This window comes from Phallusia mammillata, chromosome 6 (genome assembly GCF_965637545.1).
Source record: "Phallusia mammillata chromosome 6, kaPhaMamm4.hap1.1, whole genome shotgun sequence".
NCBI classification, from domain to species: domain Eukaryota; kingdom Metazoa; phylum Chordata; class Ascidiacea; order Phlebobranchia; family Ascidiidae; genus Phallusia; species Phallusia mammillata.
Genome location: NC_137257.1, coordinates 26,507,507 through 26,529,462, shown reverse-complemented (window position 1 = coordinate 26,529,462; position 21,956 = coordinate 26,507,507). Strand labels below are relative to the sequence as shown.

The 21,956-nt window shown below is 36.0% G+C and overlaps 3 protein-coding genes across 6 annotated transcripts; 1 reads left to right on the top strand and 2 right to left on the bottom strand.

The window, feature by feature from the left end:
- The first annotated feature begins 980 nt into the window (after positions 1-980).
- On the top strand, positions 981-7,618 carry LOC145233892 (fatty acyl-CoA reductase 1-like). Of its 3 annotated transcripts, none has more exons than XM_080098661.1 (14): positions 981-1,094; positions 1,243-1,362; positions 1,425-1,616; positions 2,083-2,258; positions 2,898-2,992; positions 3,781-3,919; positions 4,185-4,308; positions 4,698-4,932; positions 5,014-5,118; positions 5,416-5,494; positions 5,574-5,663; positions 5,717-5,846; positions 5,911-6,038; positions 6,400-7,618. In XM_080098661.1, exons 2-14 carry the CDS (start codon positions 1,288-1,290, stop codon positions 6,527-6,529), a joined length of 1,698 nt encoding a protein of 565 aa, XP_079954787.1. In that variant the 5' UTR covers positions 981-1,094; positions 1,243-1,287; the 3' UTR covers positions 6,530-7,618. The 3 variants fall into 3 exon arrangements, with proteins under 3 accessions (XP_079954787.1, XP_079954785.1, XP_079954788.1); XM_080098659.1 differs by having other exon boundaries at positions 1,234-1,362; XM_080098662.1 differs by lacking the exon at positions 6,400-7,618 and having other exon boundaries at positions 1,234-1,362; positions 5,749-5,846; positions 5,911-5,974.
- An 879-nt stretch (positions 7,619-8,497) lies between these two features.
- On the bottom strand, positions 8,498-15,301 carry LOC145233893 (fatty acyl-CoA reductase 1-like). Its single transcript, XM_080098663.1, has 13 exons — positions 15,057-15,301; positions 14,364-14,555; positions 13,881-14,056; positions 13,025-13,122; positions 12,416-12,554; positions 11,938-12,061; positions 11,142-11,382; positions 10,647-10,772; positions 10,231-10,309; positions 9,986-10,075; positions 9,788-9,917; positions 9,226-9,353; positions 8,498-9,030 (listed from the first exon to the last, which is right to left on the bottom strand). The coding sequence occupies exons 1-13, from the start codon at positions 15,063-15,065 to the stop codon at positions 8,889-8,891; spliced, it is 1,674 nt and encodes a 557-aa protein (XP_079954789.1). The 5' UTR covers positions 15,066-15,301; the 3' UTR covers positions 8,498-8,888.
- Positions 15,302-16,693: 1,392 nt separating this feature from the next.
- LOC145233899 (ethanolamine kinase 2-like) lies at positions 16,694-21,624 on the bottom strand. 2 transcript variants are annotated; one of them, XM_080098668.1, is made up of 9 exons: positions 21,477-21,623; positions 21,198-21,320; positions 20,641-20,777; positions 20,319-20,441; positions 18,739-18,884; positions 18,600-18,683; positions 18,197-18,369; positions 17,772-17,845; positions 16,694-17,402 (listed from the first exon to the last, which is right to left on the bottom strand). In XM_080098668.1, the coding sequence occupies exons 1-9, from the start codon at positions 21,588-21,590 to the stop codon at positions 17,342-17,344; spliced, it is 1,035 nt and encodes a 344-aa protein (XP_079954794.1). In that variant the 5' UTR covers positions 21,591-21,623; the 3' UTR covers positions 16,694-17,341. The 2 variants fall into 2 exon arrangements, with proteins under 2 accessions (XP_079954794.1, XP_079954795.1); XM_080098669.1 differs by lacking the exon at positions 20,319-20,441 and having other exon boundaries at positions 21,477-21,624.
- Positions 21,625-21,956: the final 332 nt, after the last annotated feature.

The following is a 21,956-nucleotide window of genomic DNA, read 5'->3' as shown; positions in this document are numbered from 1 at the left end:
TTACCTGAATAGGCAGATAGTGAAAGCTCTTCAACAAGGTACCAGCTATTGTGTTGCTCAAGGTATTCAATTTTAATCACCACTGTAAGGCTGGTACTTGTCAAAACGGATTTTTTTGGCACTAACACCTAGTTATTATAGCGATACCAAGTACAATAGTTCGAAAAAGTGTAAATTTGCTTTATATCTTGTTTTATTTGAGGCAAGAAATACTTCTTTTCTTGGTTTTAAGCAATGTAGTTGAAGTTGGTGGCTGTTAGTGATTTGAATATAATAGTTACAAAGACATAGCGCACATAAAAATTACCATGCCTTTTCGTCTAATGATGGCGAACTCTAAACGACCTTTTCCAACAGTTTAGTGTTCAAAGCTCGGGTAAGCGCTGCCATATCATCTACAGCAGTGGTTTTCAACCTGTGGTATGCCAAAGTTTTTGAGGTGGTAGGCGAGTAGCCTTATGCTACGCTTAATTCAAGACAGATTATGAAATACAACTTAAATGACCTAAAAAATCAGCCTTGGTTTTGGGTAAAACTCGTGTCTTCGGTATTCCTTTGGAATTGCTAACCTTGCCTGTTTCAGAAATGTACTAGACTTGTCAAGAAGAGCAGGCTACATCTTGATCTACCCAAATAAACTGAGTTTTAGTGGTACGCAGCGATATAAAAAGTCGTCAGATGGTCCGCGCACAATATAAGGTTGAGAACCACGAAAAACCGAGCATAATGTCGAGGAGAGGTTGTAAAAAGCAGACAATGTATAAAGCAGTTGAGCTGCCTGGCGCCTCGAGCTATTACAAACATATTAGCACGTGGTATTTCACGTTAAAATGACCAAGCCCTGTTTGACCAAGCCAGTGTCAAAAGTGATAAACTTTCATTTCAAAGAATTGTAAAAGTTACAACCTTTGGTCGATCACTAATATGAACCTTTGTTAAAACTCATAACCACTTGGTTTTGTTAACGATTGTTCGTCACTTATCGTGTCTGTTACGTCACAGGTGCGTAATATATTTGATTTGTTAAAATACTAAAATCATGATTTGAAGACAGCTTGAGACGAAAATTAAAGAAAATACTCGAAAATTATAAGGTAAGTCTGTTTTTTATGCCCTTTTCTGTGACATTGTTTACTAGTGGTGTGTTTTTATTGCAAATTGAACGTAATATTTGTCGATTTGGTTCCCAATTTTGTGTTTTGTTGACAAACTATGTCATTATTACGTTGAAAGGGCTTTCAGATTTTACTCTGATGTCATCAGACCGTCTGCTACTTAAACACGCGTATGGGTGTCGACTTGTTGCAGAAAAAAATGTCGGCGATTCTTACCGATGACGCCTCGAACGATAATAATCAGCAGGTAATTACTACAAAAATTAAAAAGGTTACTTTTTATTAATTGTTTTTCATATATTTTTGCAGAACTACCCAAGTCTTGCCGAGTTTTATGCTGACAAAGTGATTGGAATTACTGGCGGAACCGGGTTTTTGGGTCAAGGAATTATCGAAAAGTTATTTCGATGTTGTCCAGATGTCAAGAAAATTATTCTTTTTATTAGAAACAAGAAAAATGTTTGTCCAAAAGAAAGATTGCAAGCGCTTACACATTTGCCGGTAGGGAATTATCAACTGTCGTGTTTTCCTATTACATATAGTTGTAACTAAAAGCCATAATTTGTGGTAAATTAGCGTTTTTCTTTAAAACATTTTTCCCATATAAATGTATTGAACGTCTGTTTAATGTGCCACGTAAATTGGCAGCAAGCCATAACAGCGTGCTGTTGTTTGAATTTGTTTTGCTTTGAAACGTTTTGCAATATGCATTATGACGTTAGACTTGACACTTCGACATTTTAAACAACGTTCGATAATGTTTGTCAATTAAGCCTTGATCACCAAACACCACCTTTTCATGCATCTTAGACGTCGTGAGATGATTGCTGTCTCGCGAAAACCTTTCACGAACTCACGAAAACAAGGGTCATGGACTCATGAAACGTTTCACAGACTCATTTAATTTAAGTTTGCGAACGCAGGGTTGAAAAACACTTACCAACAAAAGTTTACATTTTTTGTTTAGGCTTTTGACGTACTTCGGGAAACTCAGCCGAATTTTGCCGAAAAACTTTCCTTCATTCCCTGCGACTTGGAATCCAGGGACATGGGCTTGAGCCAGGAATCCATAAAAGTTCTTCACGATGAAGTGAATGTGATATTTCATTGTGCGGCGACCCTGAAATTTAACGAACATTTAAGGTAAATGCGCTTACGTGGGCTACGTATCACTCTAGAGCAGTGGTTCTTAACCAGGGGGGGCCTTGGGGGGCGCCAGACATTTCCAAGGGGGGCACGAGCCAAATTTTAAATAAACAAATTTATTTAACTTTGGACTCACCTCCCCCTAAAATTAATTTTGCAAGTGTGTATTGTTTGCGAGCACAAACGTTTTTGAAAAGAAACGAATATTTTGATGCAATACCGTATGGCGTAATACAAATTTTGAGTAATGACATACGTGGCAAAGTTGTTAGTTTGTCAGTTTAGGACAGGGGTCACCAATTTTTTTAACTGCGGGCCGGATCATTTTAATAATCACGCTCGAGAGCCGCATGGGTTACAAGCCCTGACGCAGCTTTTCCCAAACTGGCACTCGCGAGGCGATTTAGACGAGACCGCAAAGGGTTCATGTCTTCCCACGATCTTATTTGTATTCAGATTGTGCCGCTGTTTAATTGTAAAATTCTGAAAAATATAGAAGTGTCACATACTTTTTTTTCTTTATTTTAATAAAGAGTCGCTACATTGGTAGAATATTATTTTGGACAGGATAACTAGGAAATTATCCTCTTCCTCTTTTTTTATCCGCTTATATTTCCCGGTAATGTTTTATTTCAGGAAATCGTTTGAAGTAAATGTACAATGCATTCGTCGCCTGATGCGTCTGGCTCGTGGAATGGTTAACTTAAAAGCCTTCATTCATATTTCAACAGGTTTGTGTGAACTTAAAGCTGTCTCATAAATGTTGTGTTTTTATAACCTTTGTTTGTTGTTGCTGGGAATTGAATTTAACTATAATGCGGTAAAACCAATGAACGATAAATCCTAAGAAAAACAGAATCAGTCGGTTTAAGTAAAGGAATATATATTTCGCCTATGTGGCACCACCAGTTCCTGGAAATCGAAATACAAATCGATATAAAAAATGCAAACAGTGATCGTCAGTTTAAGACATGCTGTTGATGGTTTTGATCTATTACTCAAGTTGTCATTTTTTTAATTTAACTATAAACTTTCATTATTTCCTTTCTATGTATTCATTTGTATTTAATATTTAGGACAAGTTGAATTCCATGATCACACAACAATGCGATACAGTTTGTAAATATATTATTTTGGCCATTTTAACGGGTTTTCTCAACAAACATTTTCCAAATATTTGCTATTAAACCGTCCTCATTGAGGTTCGCACATTGACCAAAACATGGAAGTGTTTGGGTCTACTGCCAAAGGTTACACCTAATTAGCACGAATTCTTGGAAAGTCTACTATCATAAGAACTCACAGACAAATCTGCTAATTTCCAAAAGGTGGCGCAACGGAGCATATACTTTTACTATGGCAATCGCTTTGGCAATTTGCTGAGTCAGCAATTATTGCCATAGTAAAAGTCTATGCTCCGTTTCGCCATCTTTTGGAAATTAGCAGATTTGTCTGTGAGTTCCTGCTTTCGTAGCTCTTTTCAAATTCTAACTTTCGACTTTCAATTGTTTTGTTCCAGCATATTGTCACTGCAATCGACAAAAAATCGACGAAAAATTTTACGATTGTGGAATCGACTACGTAGACCTCGAGGGCTCCCTCCGGTGGATGGACGATGACCTCATCACCAGAATAACACCTGACATTTTGGGGAAAAGGTCGACACCTAGTGGATTAGTTTTGTAAAACCTTTCTAAACAAACTGTCCTTTTTTGTACCACAGCAATGGCTATTCTTAGTAACACTAAACACGGACTTGGTTATATGGAATACTTCATGCAGACGTTTCAACAACCTGCACTGATGATGACAACAGAGACTGTTGAAACGTCTGCGTGATGTATTTTATATACACCAGTACTTTTTTGGCAGTTATGTTTATGATAAGATGGCTATTCTGTTAATAATAAGTTTGTTGGTTAGACCGAACACTTACACACTGACGAAGGCACTGGCCGAAGAAGCTATCGCAAGAGAGGGAAACCACCTTCCCATGTGCATTGTCAGACCCAGCATGATTATTCCAGCTTTCCAAGAACCAATTCCTGTGAGTTTATGAAGCTTACGACATTTAATGAACAACCAAGAAAAATATATTCAGAGGAAATCTGGTATTTAGTAGATGAAACCGAATCCTTAATTATTTTTTGACAGTTGTGCACGGTTATTGCACACAATGCACACTGTTTCGATCTATAATGCATCATCAGTGCAGCTGGTGACGAGATATTGGCCGTATTGGCTAGTGTAGCCAGTTTGTTTGGACAAGTTGCATGGTTGCTCTTTCAAAAAATGTTTTGATCAAATTTGTACGGCATATGCCTTTTTCGTAAAATCTGACAATAGCACTTTGTTTACAGTGAAATATTCGACATCAAATAAACTACGTTCCTTTGTAGTAATCCCATTATCTCAACTTACCCCCTTTTCACCTAGGGTTGGTGCACGAACTTATACGGACCCACCGCATTCTTCGTGGCTTACGGGAAAGGAGTTCTAAGATCGGTAATAGCGGATGAGCGTATCGTTGCCGATCTTATTCCAGTCGACCTTGTTGTGAACGGCGTGCTCGGTGCTGCAATGAAAACAGCATGCGACAGCGACACCCAATGGTTGTCTGTAGCTGAAGAGCGCCACCTAAAGACGGATCACGTGGTCGGCCACGAGGGCGGTGCGTTTGTGATGTCACTATTGCTATTGTCTTTTTTTAATTTCAGTGTAAACAATATGTTTCATAATGTTTCCTTTTCAGATTTCAGTTCGACAAACCACAATTCGCGTTCACACGAGCGACACCCAGTGCCTATATACCACTTCACCACCGGAGGGCGCAATCCCATACACATTCATGAATTAGGTAAAGTAAATAAATAAAAGAGCGGTTGTAAATCTACTTTGTTTAAACCAGCTAAGTTTGTGTCTTGTGTTTGTGATATTCTCCATTTGCTTTGCACGATTTTCAAGCATTGAATCATTTCATTCTTTTTTCGTTTGTTTATCGTGCACTAGTCGCATTCAGTGTTATTTACCCTGATGGAGGCGACCTGTATAGGACGTCGAAACGTCGGAGTAAATATACAATTGCCAGAAAAGCTCTATAAACTTGATATCATGCCTGGCGGCAATAGCCTTTATATTGAATCATTTGCTTCAGTGAAATACGGCAAGGAGTGGTATGACCTTTACCCTTTGAACCCCCTGCGTCTGCCCATGCTGTTGGTCACACACAACAAGTAAGTTCAACACGTGACGCGTTTTTATGGTTTGCAGAACAACTTTGTGGAATTACCTGACACGTTTCTATGGTTACAGGTGGTCGCATCAGCTTCAACTTTTTGCGCGCCAAACCCTTCCCGCCTTTTTTGGTGACGTAATCCTCACATTGACCAATAGGAAACCTTGGTGGGTTTTTTAGTCAAACTTTTAATGGTTTATTGGTAACAATGCTATATTAGGATGCTTCGAGTGAGCGCAAAAATCGTTGCAGGGATGGAAGTATTAGAATATTTTTACACGAACCAGTGGAAGTGGGGAAGCACCAATTCCGATACTCTGCAACAATCTCTCACAACATTTGACCAAAAGGTAAAAAGCGTGAGAACTTTCTTCTGTTTTTTCCCACGCTTACCCGGAAACACTTCCGCTTTAGACTTTCTCGTCTGACGCAAAGTCATTCGACTGGAACGAAGAAATCAAGCGTTACGTCATAGGAACGAGGCGATTTTTGGTGAAAGAAAATATGAACGAATATTCGACAGCAAGAATCAAGTTGAAAAGGTAAAAGTTTTTATTTGCTACAAACACTTCCATTGCATTTTTATTTAGTTTACATTGCAGGTATAATTCATATTTTATATTTTGCTCCCAATATTTGACTTTGTTATAAAAATCACGTTTAACATGTACACGTTTTTTCTTTTGCGTTTAATTGAAATAATAAACCAATTAGAAGTTTCAGATCTACAAAATCAACAAAAAAATTTGCCAGAAAACTTGTAGGTCGTAAAATCGATGGACGTTTAACGTTTAGTCAAACTATAATTTTAATTTGAAAAAAAAAAATTGTTTCAGATTTTATCGCCAATTTTTGGAATGAACCTATAAATTTGTTCCAAACTTTTAACAAACTTGTGTTTAGGTGGAAAATCTTCAACTTTTGCATGGATTTTGGAATTTTAGCGGCATTTCTCGGTTATACGGGAATTGCACGATTTATATGGAAGCTTTTATTCACCCTTAAAAGTTATATATTTGGATTTTGGGACTAAAAAAATACAAAAACATTCTTTCCAACCTATTACTTTTGGTATTTACATCCTAACTTGGGCTTCTTACACAAAACGAGCTTGCAACCAGCTTCGAGCAGTCAGCCGTAACGCTTATTACATGCGCAAACTTGCCATATAAAGCTGGTTTCTGCAAACATGCGTACAAAACATATCTAAAATACCCAGAAGTTTGGTTTCTACTTCAACTTATAACGTAAAGCTATAGACAACTTTTGGGCATTGCAAGGTTGACTGCGTGAAGCTTGTTACCCTCGTAGCTTGCCATATAAGCTTATAGTGTGTAAATGTTATACACAATAGTGTCCATTCACACTGCAATTGGAATATTTCTAGCATTAGTTTAAGCCAGTGGTTCTCAACCAGGAGCCGTGGCCCCTAGAAGGAGGGGGGACACGAGTATATTCCGGGAGACCATGTTGTTGCCATAGGGGACACAGGTCTTAAGGTGTTACTTATGGGGGGCCACAAGACCACAGGTTACTTTTAGGGGTGCACGGTGCATGAAAGGTTAAGAACCGCTGGTTTAAGTCCTACTGGTGCTTTATATGCAATAAACTTCATATTACTAAACAAATCCGGTTGCTTTGCCCAAATCCGTTTTGTTTGTGCAATATTTGTTTCTCCTTACAAGGTAATTATGACGTCACTTGCATGACTTCAGCTTACGTAGGTTAGGCTATGACGTCACTGAAATGTAATGTTGATGACGCCACGGTTCTGTGTCATACGTCATAGTTATATAAACGTCTTTTTTGTGCCGGCATTTAAACTTGTATCTGGCTTTAATGTTTTATTGTTTATAAATTTATATTTAGGTGCAGATTTTTAGAACAATTATCTCGAATTTTCAATTGAAGGATGTTGGGGTCGACCATAGAAATTTATTTACGATTTATTTTTAGATTTCTATGGCTCGACAATTTGCTGAGAATGAAATATTTTTATGACATCAAATTCATACGATGTTTATTTCTTTTTTAATTGAATAGATATTTATATCAACGTATGTTTATTGCTTTGCACTGTATGGGGGCGATGTAAAGGAATATAAATGAAAAACTGAAACACGATTATCGTGAAGTTTCGTCGGACACATCAGGAAACAAGTTTTATTCAATTTGCATAGGGTTAGGGTTCTTTGTTTTAGGACTTTCTTTTTTGTTTTAGAATCGCGTTGCTTTTGTTGTGTTTAATCCGTAATATAGGCCAGTGGTCGGCAGTCGCCAGGCCGCGGCCCTGTACCAGTCTGCGACGAGTATACTTTTTTAGGTTAAATGCTTCAAAACATTTTGCCATGTATCCCGGGAATGATAAACTAACATAAACATTCTCATTGCTTAATGTTTGAAGTTTTTTGAAGGCCGGTTCGCGATAAATAATTAGTTTCAAAAACGGTCCGCAGTAGAAAAAAAGGTTGCCGACCCCTGATATAGGTTACTTCTAACATTTGTTTAAAAATATCTCTTTATTTCTACCATGTCGTCGACCTATAAATGGTTTTGTGGGAAGAAATAACGTATTTTTGTTCTGTTTTATTACATTCTCGAATTTAGCAAAACAAATTTGAATCAGATTAAAACGCACAAGTCACTTCGATGGGGTTCGAACCGGCGCATATATAGTTTATACACATTAACCCGATTGCAGTAAACGTGGACAGTGCAAATATGACCTTCGGAACATTCAAAGGTCATTTGTTCTATCACGTGACAGTTTTAATAATTCGAGGTCGATTGTGTGTAATTGTTACGTCATAGTTTGTTAGGTTATGTACACAATCGGGTTTGTGAGGGAACAAAGTACAAAGTTCGTAGCACGCAATGGTATATTGCATTGCAGTTTGAGAAACTTCTGACAAAAAATCCCTAAAATATTTTCTCTTCCCCTTAGGGTTTAACTATTTTGGGGCTTTCATATTTGTCTCATGATATAAAACGACAATGTATCTACAAAATTGCACTTTTTATTTAAACTTTGAACAAGGTTTTAGAATTGCAACAAGAAACACGATTACGTACATGTAAAATATAAAAAAGCAGAAATAAAAGTGAAAAATAAGCAAAACGCAAATAAACGAGCGAAAAAAATGCAGAATATAAAATAACCGAATAAAGTGTTTTCATTTGCAGTTCGTTTATGTTCATTTTGTACGTGTTGGGCTTCATTACAGCGAACAGCTCATTACTAGCTTGCGGATGTCATTTTAAACCAGCATTGCGACTTAAAGTGTTTTTCAAAAATACCCTGGAGCTAAATTGAAAAATTGACAAAACCCCGCATAAAATTCACACACAGTGCGTCTTATCAAACATAGTGGAATGCACACAAAACAAAATTCTCAACCTAACAAAGAGGTACCGATGTTTTCTGTTAAATATCCAGTCAAATCCCAAACAGATGAAACAAATCCAGAAGCTACAGCAAGACCGAAAACACCCAATGCGGATGCCGAGTAAACTGCTTTGTCCATCAGCTTCAACCTAAAAACAACATAATTGTTAAACGTCTTTCAAAGGGCTTAAAATTCGGAGATAAACGTTACTAAAAAAAGTAAGTTCATTTAAACTAGTTTGTTTCAAATGCTTTGTTGATTTGTGTTGTCATAATGAGCACTGATGACAACCATTTCGATTGTTAAGGTTGAATCAATTGTCATTGTTTAATTTGTTTCCCACCTTTGCAAGGCTTTCTTGTTTTCAGGATATTTCGCTTCATCTTGCTTCAGGAGAAATCTGTTGCATCCCCTCGCATAAGTTTCACCATATTTGCGCCAATCTATCACCCGCACGTCCAAACTGAATGTCTGATACGAAAAAATAACATTCAAATATTAGTCTCAGAGCTATTAGTCGGTGCAGGCTTTTTAGCTTTGGATGTGGATGTATTTAAAATGAAAAAGGTCAGATTTGGAAATGTACACTGGGCATCATCTAAGTACGTTTTTTAAAAGTTAATTCTTAGTTTCGGTTCTAATGCATTTTTTTTTCAGAAAGATTCGGATTTTTAATGTAAAAGCATATAGAGCCAATACATGATAAGCTGCAGACAGTGCACACTGATTCGACCTATAAGGTCACATCGGTGCAGCTGGTGACGGGAGATTCGGGTTTTAAGTTATTACCTTCAATTTTTGACCTGCCTAAAACTTTTTTTACTTATGGTTTTGTCCATGTTTTGTGTATTTTAAAATATCACTCTTTTGTACAAATGTGTATTCCGGTTTAGGACTTTTTTTACCTTTTGATCTTCTGGCCTGAGAGCGTTGAACAATTCCTTTTGTTTTTCAATTCCAAATTTGAAAGAATTTGTGAAGAAAAACTCAATAACGTCAACAGACTTCTGAATCCTGTTGTTGATGTTGATCATTCTGAAACAAGTAGTGAATAATTTAGATATTTCCTACTGGGATTTGAACCCGGGACCTTGGGAACTTACTTTCGTCGCTTTCCGACAATTGTCCTGCAGGCATCGATTGCATATGCTGGTATTGTCTGCATCGTGAAAGCAACTGCTGTGTAAAGCAATCTGCAAGAAAAATACAAAATTGTGTACATGCCTTAAGGGTAGCCATAAGTAAAAATAAAAATTTTACTCCTTTGGGGGTGTTTTACAAGCTTGGGAGTAAACAAAAAATTTCAAAGCAATTAAGTAAGCTAAAAACTTTCCAACGTTTTGCATACCTGCTTTCAGTGATGTACAAATATGGCGTCCGAATTGCCTGTGCGGGGAATATGTCGTAATAATGGAAGGCGTATTCAGCTGCAACAAAATGAAAAGATCAACATTTACAACAATCAAACACATACATATATATGTTTTCAAAACATAATGAGACAAAAAAAGATAACTTTCCAGCAATGCAAACCGAATTTTATTACAGATCCAATAAATCGTGGAGCTTTATTTTAAATCCGCTTATTTCTGTCCACATAATACTCAAGATTTTGCACAAACGGTGATTTGAGCCACTGCGTGCCGATATACTGTACTGAATTATGCTCAAACTGGGAACATTTTTGGCTACCAACACTCTTGACAAAACGTTGAAAAGAAATACCCCAGTTCTTGCAAGCACATTATGAATTTGTTTCCTTACCTTGATCGCCAAGTGTTGTTGGGTTCACTGTGCTTGAGTTGATGTGATAAATTGGGATCGAATCTCGGTTGAAGGGTTTCACTGGTGTGTGCAAACTCAAACTGCATTCGTCTGAATATGAGCTGTCTGCAAAACATAAACAGTTTGTTGTAAAAATCCGAACAAATTGTACAGTTGTGGTAATGTCCTATTACGAAGCTGACATGTGTAGCATACAAGGCAGGCAACTATGCTGGTGCGTCACTCAGTTGGAAGTAAGTGAGTCCCGGAAAGACTCCTGTCGTGGGTTCGAATCCCACCACAGGCTAGATTTTTCTAACCTACCCCTTGCAATTTGAGAATGCTTGGTGACAAGCTGATTTGGTACAACACCTCCAGCTGGTTATGGGCGGTTTGAAATTGTACAGTTATTATTTTTTGTATCATAAAAATATAAATTTACGAGCTACAGTATGTTTTATATATCAGTTAGCTAAAGATGTTTGGGATAAATACCTGAATCCTCGTTCGAGCCGTCGCTGAATGATCCGCCACTGTCGCTATGGTAACCCATAGAAGAACGTCTTTCAATGTGGTCACTCGCGGTCTTCATTGCAGCGGCTACTACGCCGTTCACAACGAAGTCGATTGGAATAAGGTCAGCCACAGTATTTGTATCAGCTATCAACGCTCTCACTACCCCCATCGAGTAAGCTACCAAGAAGGCGGTTGGACCGTACATGTTTGTGCACCAGCCCTGTAAAGCGGAAAATAAGTTTGATTTTAAAAAGCCAATAATTAAAAAAACTAAAATAGCGTCACATACATAGATGTTGAATTAAAGTATTGCTAATTTCGAACGTCCTAAACGTTTTCCATATTCCCCAATGAATAAAATTATTCAATTTTGAAGCTAATTTTAATAAGATTTCTATAACAATGGCGCCATCTTTTAAATTCCCCTCGGGAGTTTTTCGATTGTCAGGCAGCTAAGACGAAAAGCTTGAGTGGTTTGTACTTTATGTTTGTGTTAGTTTTAAGATAAAGTTTTAATTATAGATGTGTTATTTTAAAAGTGTTAACTAAAAATATTATTTATGGTATGTTGAGCACAGATAAAATATTAAAATAATTTGTCTTTTTTGCACTTTTTTATCTTTAAAAGTTGTTCTGTTACCTTTGATAGACAAAAGTTACATTTTTAGACAGCCTTTTATTTCAGGTTATTTAAATATATTTTGTATTATTTCCTCTAGTTGTCTAGTGATCACATTTTAAAGAAAAATGACCCAAAATGATTTCATAAACTCACAGGAATTGGTTCTTGGAAGGCTGGAATAATCATGCTGGGTCTGACAATGCACATGGGAAGGTGGTTTCCCTCTCTTGCAATAGCTTCTTCGGCCAGTGCCTTCGTCAGTGTGTAAGTGTTCGGTCTAAACAACAAACTTATTATTGTTTCATTTTCCCTATGTTGTAATTTGCTTCCAGAATTTGATTGTTAGTGTTTATCATTCATAACATGGTGTTCTATGTAAATCCAGTGATGCAAAGCCCTATCAAGGTCATTGGTGCAAAACATATGTCTAAAGTGAAGTAAACAACAAAATGCAAATGGTTTGTCACAAAATGTTTTGTTAAAATAATTACAACTGGCACTATTGTTATTGGAAAATTACAAATACAATTTCAAACATACGTAATCTTATTTTAAAACTAAATTGCACAGGTGATGATATAAAATTGATCAACTTATCCAAAACTGAGTCAGGTTATATAACTTGTGTTACCTTTTTCCAAGCAGTTGCGGAGTCAACTGGGTTATCATGTCATCAGTCATCCACCGGAGGGAGCTTTCAAGGTCAAGATAATCGATTGAGCAATCATAGAACTTCTCGTCCACCTCAACACGGTCAGTTTGACTGTATGCTGTTAAAAAGTTACAATAAGTTTGTGATTGTATGTTGAGGCTTGTTTAAAAACGCTATTTGTATGATAAGCTGCAGACATTGCACAGTGTTTCGATCTATAGGGTCTCATCAGTGCAGCTGGTGATGAAAGATAGGCTGTATTGGCTAGTATGCATTGTTAATTTGTGACATAGACATGCATACAGGTTTTTTTTCAAATTCTCTACGGAAAGATTTATGTACAAACTGTAAGTGTTGTTTAAAACAGCTATTTGTAAACTTTGTGCCACATACTTGAACATATAATTTCTCCAAAACTGAAATAAGACATTAGTATACATTACTTTGGCTACTATAAATAGAAAACAAACTACTTCAAATTTGTTGCTGCTCCATCTTAAATATATATTTTATAATCACACACACACACAGCATTAAATGTTGGTTTGATAGTTTTTTACTTATATAATAAATATTTCAGTTATTTACCTGTTGAAACATGGACAAATGCCTGTAGTTTGTTTTTGTTTGGTTTAAAAACTTTCAGCAGTCTTCTTGTACATTGGACGTTTACTTCGAAAGCCAATCTGCAAATAAGACAATATGTTATGAAATAGTCAATTTTCTTTAATGCACTTTCCAAATTGACACACAGTTTCATTCAGATTCTAGTTAATTGTTTTTAAAGCTTCATAGTGTGATACAGCTGCTTAAAACTACAGTAACTCAATTGAGCATGTTTGTTTTTAGCTAGCATAGAAGTTCCCCCTACTCAACGTCATCAACATGGATTGCCTTTTTGCTACACATATTTGCTTTGAGCCTGAGCTGATTATATTTTGGTAAAAATTTCTTAGCAGCACAATTAAACTCAAATGTTCAACGCTAAGATGTTCTAAGCGCGTCAAAATAGAGGACGTAAATTATTATTTTTTTTTTCACAAGGTTCGAACCCAGGAACCTCCCAGGGACGAATCCCGATCAGGTTTTTTATGTCTGTATATGGGTCAGGCGCGAGGGCGTAAATGGTGGATAGATATGGGACGCGTAGCAAGTGCATCGCCAAACGGCCAAAAATATTTTTCTGAAAAGCTTTCAAATTTAATGAAAACGTCCGAGTTCTACACTAAGAGTTTTATTCGTATCGCTTTGACAGATGTAAGATTGTCGTGCTACCTTAAATGTTAGTACTCCAAGCCCATTAAAACCGTAATACCGAATCAGTCGGTCACCAAGCATTCACCACAATATGACAAGGCACAGGCTAGCCTGCGGTGGGATTCGAACCCGCTCTACCAACTGAGCTACACAGACTCGGTGGTGAATCCACCGAAAGTCGGGTTACCTTAAATGTTCGTTGAATCGAACTGTCGCCGCAGAATGAACGAAAATGTCACATTCTTGTTGCAAGAGGTCGATTGATTCTTCACTCAGACCCAAGTCCTTCGCTTCGAGGTCGCATGCCACAAAGTGGAGCTTTTCGGCAAAATCTGGGCGTTGTTCACGAAGCAGTGTGAAAACCTGAAACGATTCCTAATTTTAACAAACAATTTAAAGTACGAAGTCGGTTGTTTGCCGAAAACTTGGTAAAAAGTATTTTTACCCTCAAAATTCCCCAAAAGAAACTGTAGCACCAATTCCCTTTGGTTCTTTACGCTCATAGTTTATTGTGTTATATTTTATATGCCCATATATGGCATAGTTAATGCAGCTATATTAACATTATACTTTTTAAAATGGAAACCGTTTTGTCAGCAATTTTTATCTTTATTTTGTGAAACAATTTCGTAGCATGAAAATGTTGTAACAAGACTTTTCATGTTCTTACAGGAAGTTCGGTCAGGGCTTTCAGTCTTTCCTGTGGAGTTTGATTTTTCTTGTTTCTGATGAGAAGAATAATCTTCTTGACATCAGGGCAACATCTGAGAAGTTTCTCAATGATTCCCTGCCCGATGAATCCGGTTCCTCCCGTTAAAGCGATTGTCTTCCCGTCGTAAAAATCACGCATCAATGGATAATGCTGAAACAAACGGTGGGAAATTTTTATTTACTTTCGATTAAGCGTGGTTTGATTATGCAAATGTACTGAAGTAACTGTTTTATTTATTGGGAGGGAGGATTATATGGAAAACCTTACTTTTCGGCATAAGTGACTTCGCGCTAGCTTATACTTTACCGGGTAGAGATGTATCCACACATAAGTTTAATCTAAGCGTTGTTACGAAGTCGTCAATCGCTGTTATGCTTTGAGCATTTTTTTTTCTTAATTTAAAAATGTTTATCACAACAACGAATACAACAAAATTAATCCATACACACAGTTATTTGCTTGTTTCGTTGTTTTTTTCTAAAATATTGGTCATAAAATGAAATTGCGTTTTTGTTTCATTTAACTCCACAACTTTCGAAAACAACAATAAAATAACTTTACTAAAAACAAAGTTGCTACTGATGTAAAATCAAATTAAAACGTTTACGTTTTATTCAACAACAAGAAAATCTGTTTCCAAAATATTCTTACCCTTTCCATTTTAAATTGTTCTTTTAAATATTTCTTCAACTTAAAACCTCAGTGTCTCTGTATTATCAGTCTCGAACCAACAAACTGACCGACTCACCGAACCAGGGCCGGTTATAAACTATTCGCGACTCGCTTACAGGAAATTTCCCGCTGTTACTTCTCTTTCGGCCTTGAAATGCGGTTCAGCACACAAAAACTTTTCCACCCATTCTGATAGTTGATTGTCCTTCTCTTGCGCAAACGCATCTACAGCAGCGCAGTTTGTTTGATTTTAAAGTTAGCAACGCTTCGTATGGTTGTTTAACATATTTGTAATATTTGGAACTTTTTGTGACTTAACAAACCGTGCTCTATACGCGTTAAGGTTTGTCTAAATGACCAATGCAATGTTTTTTTTTTATTTTACGGTTGCAGATATATTTGTAAGCAACAGTTGTTACCGTTTCAAAAAAAAATGTTGTATCTCCTAAAGTTTTTGGTTAATAATTTTTTTAACAAACAAACGTTTATTGCGCTTTGGACCTGTTTAGTCTAAAGCTTGCGTTAATGTGGTAACAAAAATTATTCATGCAAATTGAGAGTATTATGTTTCTCTGCAACTGACATTAAAATACTGATAGAAAGTTATTGTAAAAGTTGAAGCAAAATATCTTCATCGCTTAACACCAACAACATTTTTGTTTTAAACAAAAGTTTTTACTTAGTCAACAAACACATTTTTAAAACTTGAAGCAAACATTCCATAAAACACAATGGTAATTGATGTAATTGTTTACGTAAGAATGTGAAGTATTGTTTGTCTTGACTTTTCCAAAGACAAATTAATAAACTTCGCCCAGTTTCAGGCAATCGCCATTTCGGAAAAATCGAGGTCACTCTGCGAGGCCGGCAGCGCAAACACAGGAGCGACCGCTCAATTAAACTTTGCGCATCCTCTCAAGGTTGGCAAATATACGAGTGTTGCGTTTTTAGAAACTCGCCACTAAAAACTGGAAACACCTTGCCTTTGCTTTAATGTAAAAACTAGTTGGTTTAATTGAAATGCATTCACAAAGGGCGTTGTTTGGAAACAACTGCGTCAATTGTTCCCTTGTTTGTTACGTATGAATTATGCGATTTTATTTCATAGGCTGAAAGTAAACAAATACTTTCTGCTAAAAACCTTGAAGCTAGATTTTGGGAGCTTACGTTTCAATTAAATATTTTTTGTTTGTCATTTCTGATCAAATGATGTCACACCGTTGCAAACGGGCTCCAAACTAGCGCCTCAAACCTGAAACTGGAACACGAATTTTTTTCACACAAAACCTGAATTAGTCCCAAAACTTGATAAAATTGCACAAAACAGTCAGAGTTGGAAGTCGGGCCCGAATCGAGCATGTTTTATTCAAATTAAAATCCCAACCTACAACGTTGGTTTGTCATGCTTTAGGCTTTTTTGTCCATGGACGGCACGCTATAATTTCTGGTGATATCAAATTTTTATAACTCACATTAGTTTTAGTATTTGAAATCAACGTTAAAATTTGACAACCGACAATTTATAATGCGTTCAGTCCACTAATTGTTGTTTCTACAAATACGAGCCACAAACAAAGTGATCTGTTTGGCCTCACATAATTCAAGCTCGCCACAAGTTACAACAGGCACATTAAAATCTTTATTTGCTAGTTATTACATACAACACGAGCGGACACCACTTAACATTACAAAAACAAACGCACCAATTAAAATCGAATCAAACAGTTTTGCAAAACATTGTCCCGTTTTCTTCAAAAAAAATTCACATGCAGTTTTAAACTTTAATTGTGTTTGCAACACAACTTGATAGAAAGGGGGATCAGAAAAATGTCAGGAAAACAGCACTTGAGAAAAGAAATGCATAGATAATAATAGAGGTTGGCAACCTTTTAGGCAACGCGTACCATTTTACGTGTCATTTCCATGTGGTAATGACCTTGCATGCCAACATTTTTCTAAATAATAGTGGTTCGTGCCAGAAGATATCAATAATAAAAACAAAGCAGAGTGTTTAGTGCATGGAAGGCTGAGTTTTAAGACAATGACAAGTTAAAAACTATAAACAAGCAGTGTAACAGGTTAAATTGTTACTTCAATATAAACACGCAAATCCGTTAAAAAACACATCCAGTGCGAACCTTGGCAGGCATGCCAAGGGTTGCCGACCCCTGTAATAGACTTTCAACTTTGCATGATAAATCTGTCAATGACAAAATCTACACATGAGATAAAATCTTGGGCAGTAAAAAATACAAAGTTCGCATTTATAAAGCAAGAAACTCTTCTTTACGTTTGTAATATTCATTTAATCGCAGTTTGGAGTACCTGAAACAAAAATGTTTATAATGTTTATTTCCTTGTAAATTGATTCTGGTACTCATTCCCTGTTCTATGGCCATTGTTGCAATGATTTCCACCTTTCATTATGTGTATCACAAGTCCGGAAATGTTTATTTTCAGGTTAAAATTTTCTTTTAAAGATGTTGTTGTGAATATAGTTATTTATGAATATTTTTTTGCTCCTCTAGTTACCCACTACATATGTGGGAACATTTGTTTACAATCAAGCATAGATATGTAATGAAGAAAAAAATATAATTTTGTCAATTTGTTTGTGGGAAATAATTGCTTAGTAGTTTTATCACGATTGGTGCGACATTTTAGTTACAATTATACACAAGAACTGAAACTTACCCTGCAAAATCAAAATCTATTTGTGAAAACCTTGCCTGTAGCAATCCCCATATTCCCCACAACAGATGGGCTGCCTAAGAAACAAAACAAATAAAGTGTTTATTGTTTCATTTCTATGTGTTAATTACCTTGGTCAGTCTGTCTATGACTGAAGTGTAGAAATAAGTTTTCTATAGTTTTGTGCTGGTAATTACATAAAGTAAAGAATATTTGGCCTAAAGCTATGTTTGCAATCTTTTTACTTCAAAGACAGGTTTAGATTAAGCATTTTTTGCCTAGGGTCACACAACTGAAAGGGGGTGTTTTCTTTCACAAAATAAGTTGCCCTCACCCAGTAGTGATATCAGTAATTACACATGCAGTGTGTTTCCTTAAGCCTCACTGTAGTTTTTTTGATTGTCTATTTTACACAACGCAAAGCTTACCAGAGAAAATTTGTTGGCTTGTATATAAAGTTGATCAACTTGTTCGTTTATGTCATCTTCCTTTAGGCAACAATTCCCATGTTTAAATTTTTGCTCTGCCAAAACATAAAACCGCAACCATTCGCGTTGCAAAACCTCATCGGGGTAAAAAGAAAAGTCAATATCTTCAACGCCTTAAATAAAACATAGTGTTGTAAGGCATATTTTAGAAACTTTATTCTCCCTGAAAAGGAAAATTGTATTTGACAGTGGCCAAAAAAATGATTACTGGAATTATGAATTGTTAGAACCATGGGACATTTACTTGTGCGCTAACCTGATGATCTGAAAAACTGATGTTCTAACCATTTGCAAGAGTTTGAATTTTTAACATTATATATATTTTAAAACATAAATTTCCAACCTGCAAATTCGCAAAAGTGATTTCCGATGTCGAAAGCTTCGTAGGTGAATGAAGCATATTCATAATCGATAAAAGTGATTTTGCCTGGAAAAAAGTACAATTAAACTTAATTCAAGCAAAGCGGCTCAAAATAATTTACCTGTTTCTTTGGTGTGTATTATGTTATGTACCAACAAATCATTATGACAGAATACAGTACGAGACTGAAGTGCCTCTAGGTGGTGCTCTAACTCTGTTATTTCTTGCTCAAGTTTTACTTTTTCACTATTCATTGCATCCGTTATCCTGGAACAAAAAATTAGAAGCTTCGTAAAAAGCAATTTTGTCATGGGAAATTTTGCAGCATAAGTCCTGCTATTTACAAACTACAACTACATTATACAAATCAATTTTCACACACATATGTGGTTGTTGATAACTACCCATTTCCATTGCTGGAACAGAACAGAAAATAAAACAAGTCATTTATCAGATATCATGATTAAGACACCAACAATAAATGTTGCAGTGCAGTATCATTTTTTAGCAAATTTAGTCATAATCCATGTTTTTGTGCTCCAGGATGTTTTAGCGTTGCGCAGCTATTTTTGGCATGATGATTGTTTTAGTTACATTGTGTCACTATGTTTTTTTCACCGAGCGAAACAAATTTTGCACACACATATGGTTACAAATAATTGCTTCCGTCACAGGAACAAGTAAAATAGAAACAGGAAATCACACAATTCACATTCTGTCAGACAACAATAAATCAATTGAGAGGAAGAGAGATGATTTTTTTAGCAAATGAATTAAATGTGACTGTTTTCATATTGTTATTCGGTTTTTGTATCGTTTTTTTTCACTCCTGCTTCTGATATCGAAGGGTTGATTTTGACCAATATGTTTGCTATATTTGGCCAAATGGTGCTTTTGTATTTGGTCTGCTTTAAAAAATTCACTAACATATATGTACATACACTTTGTGTGCCATTTCTAGACAACATTATTTGAAAATATGTTTCAAGTATAAATTCACTTGTGTGTTTCAGATGTTACATCTCAGTTTATACCAGGGGTGGGCAACCTTTTTTACTGTGGGGCCGATTGCAATTGTCAAAATTAGATCGGGGGCCGCACCTGTGTATAACACAAGGTGATTTTTCTTTGTTGCTTACCAACTACAAGTAAAATACGCATTTGATTCTAGCCACATGTTGCCTGGTTGCAGAAAACTAGCATCGAACGCATTAATCTGTTCAAAAATATATAATAGTTGGACTCGTTTGCCAGTACATTTGAAATCTAAGCGTCTCTGCGGGCCGCACAACCTTTAATGAAGGGCCGCATGCGGGCCGCAGGTTTCCCCCCCTGGTTTATTCCCAAAATAATTGGCGAAAGTCCACCCAATTACAATTATAGTGAAACAATGATATATCAAGCCCAAATTTAATGGCTTCAAGCCAGTGAAATGCCTGGGTTTGATCATAACCTCTGCAATATCCAATGTACAAAAATATTGGGATACATGGCTTTTTGGGTTTCATTAGTCTAAGCATCTGGCTGTGAGATAACTGAAAGTACCAATTCTCCTCTGTAACTGGTGCAATCAGACAATTACTCACTCATTGTTTTCAAAACAATAAAACAAATGCAATCATTGTAACAATAGAACACAGACAATATGCGACAATCTGCATTGTTACATAAGCCTGGAGGGCATTGTGTTTTGGAACTCACCCATTGTCTGATGGAAATGCAATGGAAAGAAATTTTCGCATGGTAATAAAAGTGCTGGGTTTTGGCAAATCTTTTTCTGGGTGGGGAATCGCATGCATTCTTGCCATCTCATGTGCTATTCCCCTGAACAATTGAAACATTGCAACTACAATAAACACCAGAAAAATCGAAAATTACCTATCTATATTTTGTTGAAAAATAAAAAAAATTTTCACATAGAATTTACGATAGTCATTGATGATATGGGTAATAAAAGATTCTTGTTTATAAACTTTTACAAACCACATAACCAATTGCATTTACTTTGTTGCAGTAAACTTACTTGAAAATGTCAGGAGATCTGATAGTTTCTCTTGTTATCGTACTGCCGTGGATAAATTCGTAGCATAATCCATTGGTGAAAATGCAGTAGAGATTTGGAGCACATTTGTGTTTGTGTAATAACTCGAAACTTTTAACCTGACATAAATAAAGTAATTTCACATGTATTGAGGGAATTATTGTGTGATACAATCTAAGAAGGTTGGAAAACATGTTTTTTGTCCATGTTTAAAATTTCCTTTAAAATCAATCAACAATGCAATCATGCCCCATTATGTCAAAATTAGAAAACAATGGTTCATATGTTTAATGGTGAAAATAACGACCCAAATAGACGTACAAAAAGACATGCTTTACTGTTGAAACATCAGTGATATCACTGATGATGGCATGAGCATTTGCCGAAACGTCTGAACAATAAAGCATGTCGCTTTTAACATTTGTTTGGGTCGTTATTTTCACCATTAAACTTATGAACAGATCCGTATATAGTGTTCCAATGGTTCATATATTATGTAGATTGTATTTATACCACAAAACCATTAATGCCAATCCTACCTCTGCACTGCGATCGAGAAATCTCTCCGTCCCGCTTCCATTAATACGAACAAGAATTGTATCATTTTTTCCATTGCATTTATGGAATCCATATAACTTGTTAGTAATCCCATTTTCAAAAATCTGTTAGAAAACATGACAAGTTAAATTAATTTAACAAATAAGTTGTATTTATTGCATTGTAATTCCCCCTGTGAAAGTGACAAATAAAAATTACAATAAAAACATTTAAAAAATGCCTGATTACAAATGCTGCTTTTGTTTTGCAAAGATAGTCACCTTATGCTTTATGTCTTCTTTTTTCCAATCTTTTCTCACTAACTTGATGATTTGATAAGCTTCATCCAATGCATTATCAGGATTAATTATTATGTCGACTTTTAAAACACACATTTTTAGTTTTCTGAAACACAAAAGTATATTTTTTACTGTTGTTTCCTTTTTCTTTTCTATAGACAATCCAAACTACAAAGAACCACTTGCAACCAGAAAAGAACTCTTTTGACATGTCTCTTGTTTTTACTCAGTATTTCCCATTTTAGTCTGGTTGTCAACTTGTCATAGTGATTAGTGACATGGAAATTTATCATTTCCTTTTCACACATCATGTCAGGATGTAAAATTGTTGGAAGGAAATCCTGTTGTGTGGATGATTGTTGCTTGTTTATTGTTGTTATCTGACAAAACACACATCCACATGCAGCTGTTATCAAACAAGTAATTGACAATGCATGTTAATAAAGAAAACTTATTGTCTAT

Bases quoted from the DNA above. Each gene is read 5' to 3' on its own strand.
- LOC145233899 (XM_080098668.1), bottom strand. From the start codon at position 21,590: ATGTGTGTTTTAAAAGTCGACATAATAATTAATCCTGATAATGCATTG. The intron at 20,442-20,640 runs GTAAGTTTACTG...TCAATTGTTCAG, and splicing joins AGATCTCCTGACATTTTCAA to GGGAATAGCACATGAGATGG. The intron at 17,846-18,196 runs GTAAGCTTTGCG...TTTGTTTCTTAG, and splicing joins AAGCCAACAAATTTTCTCTG to GCAGCCCATCTGTTGTGGGG.
- LOC145233892 (XM_080098661.1), top strand. From the start codon at position 1,288: ATGGGTGTCGACTTGTTGCAGAAAAAAATGTCGGCGATTCTTACCGAT. The intron at 1,363-1,424 runs GTAATTACTACA...ATATTTTTGCAG, and splicing joins CGAACGATAATAATCAGCAG to AACTACCCAAGTCTTGCCGA. The intron at 5,847-5,910 runs GTAAAAAGCGTG...CTTCCGCTTTAG, and splicing joins TCACAACATTTGACCAAAAG to ACTTTCTCGTCTGACGCAAA.
- LOC145233893 (XM_080098663.1), bottom strand. The intron at 12,555-13,024 runs GTAAATAACTGA...ACTTTTTAACAG, and splicing joins ATTTGTCCATGTTTCAACAG to CATACAGTCAAACTGACCGT. The intron at 11,383-11,937 runs GTGAGTTTATGA...TCCGCTTTACAG, and splicing joins CCTTCCAAGAACCAATTCCT to GGCTGGTGCACAAACATGTA.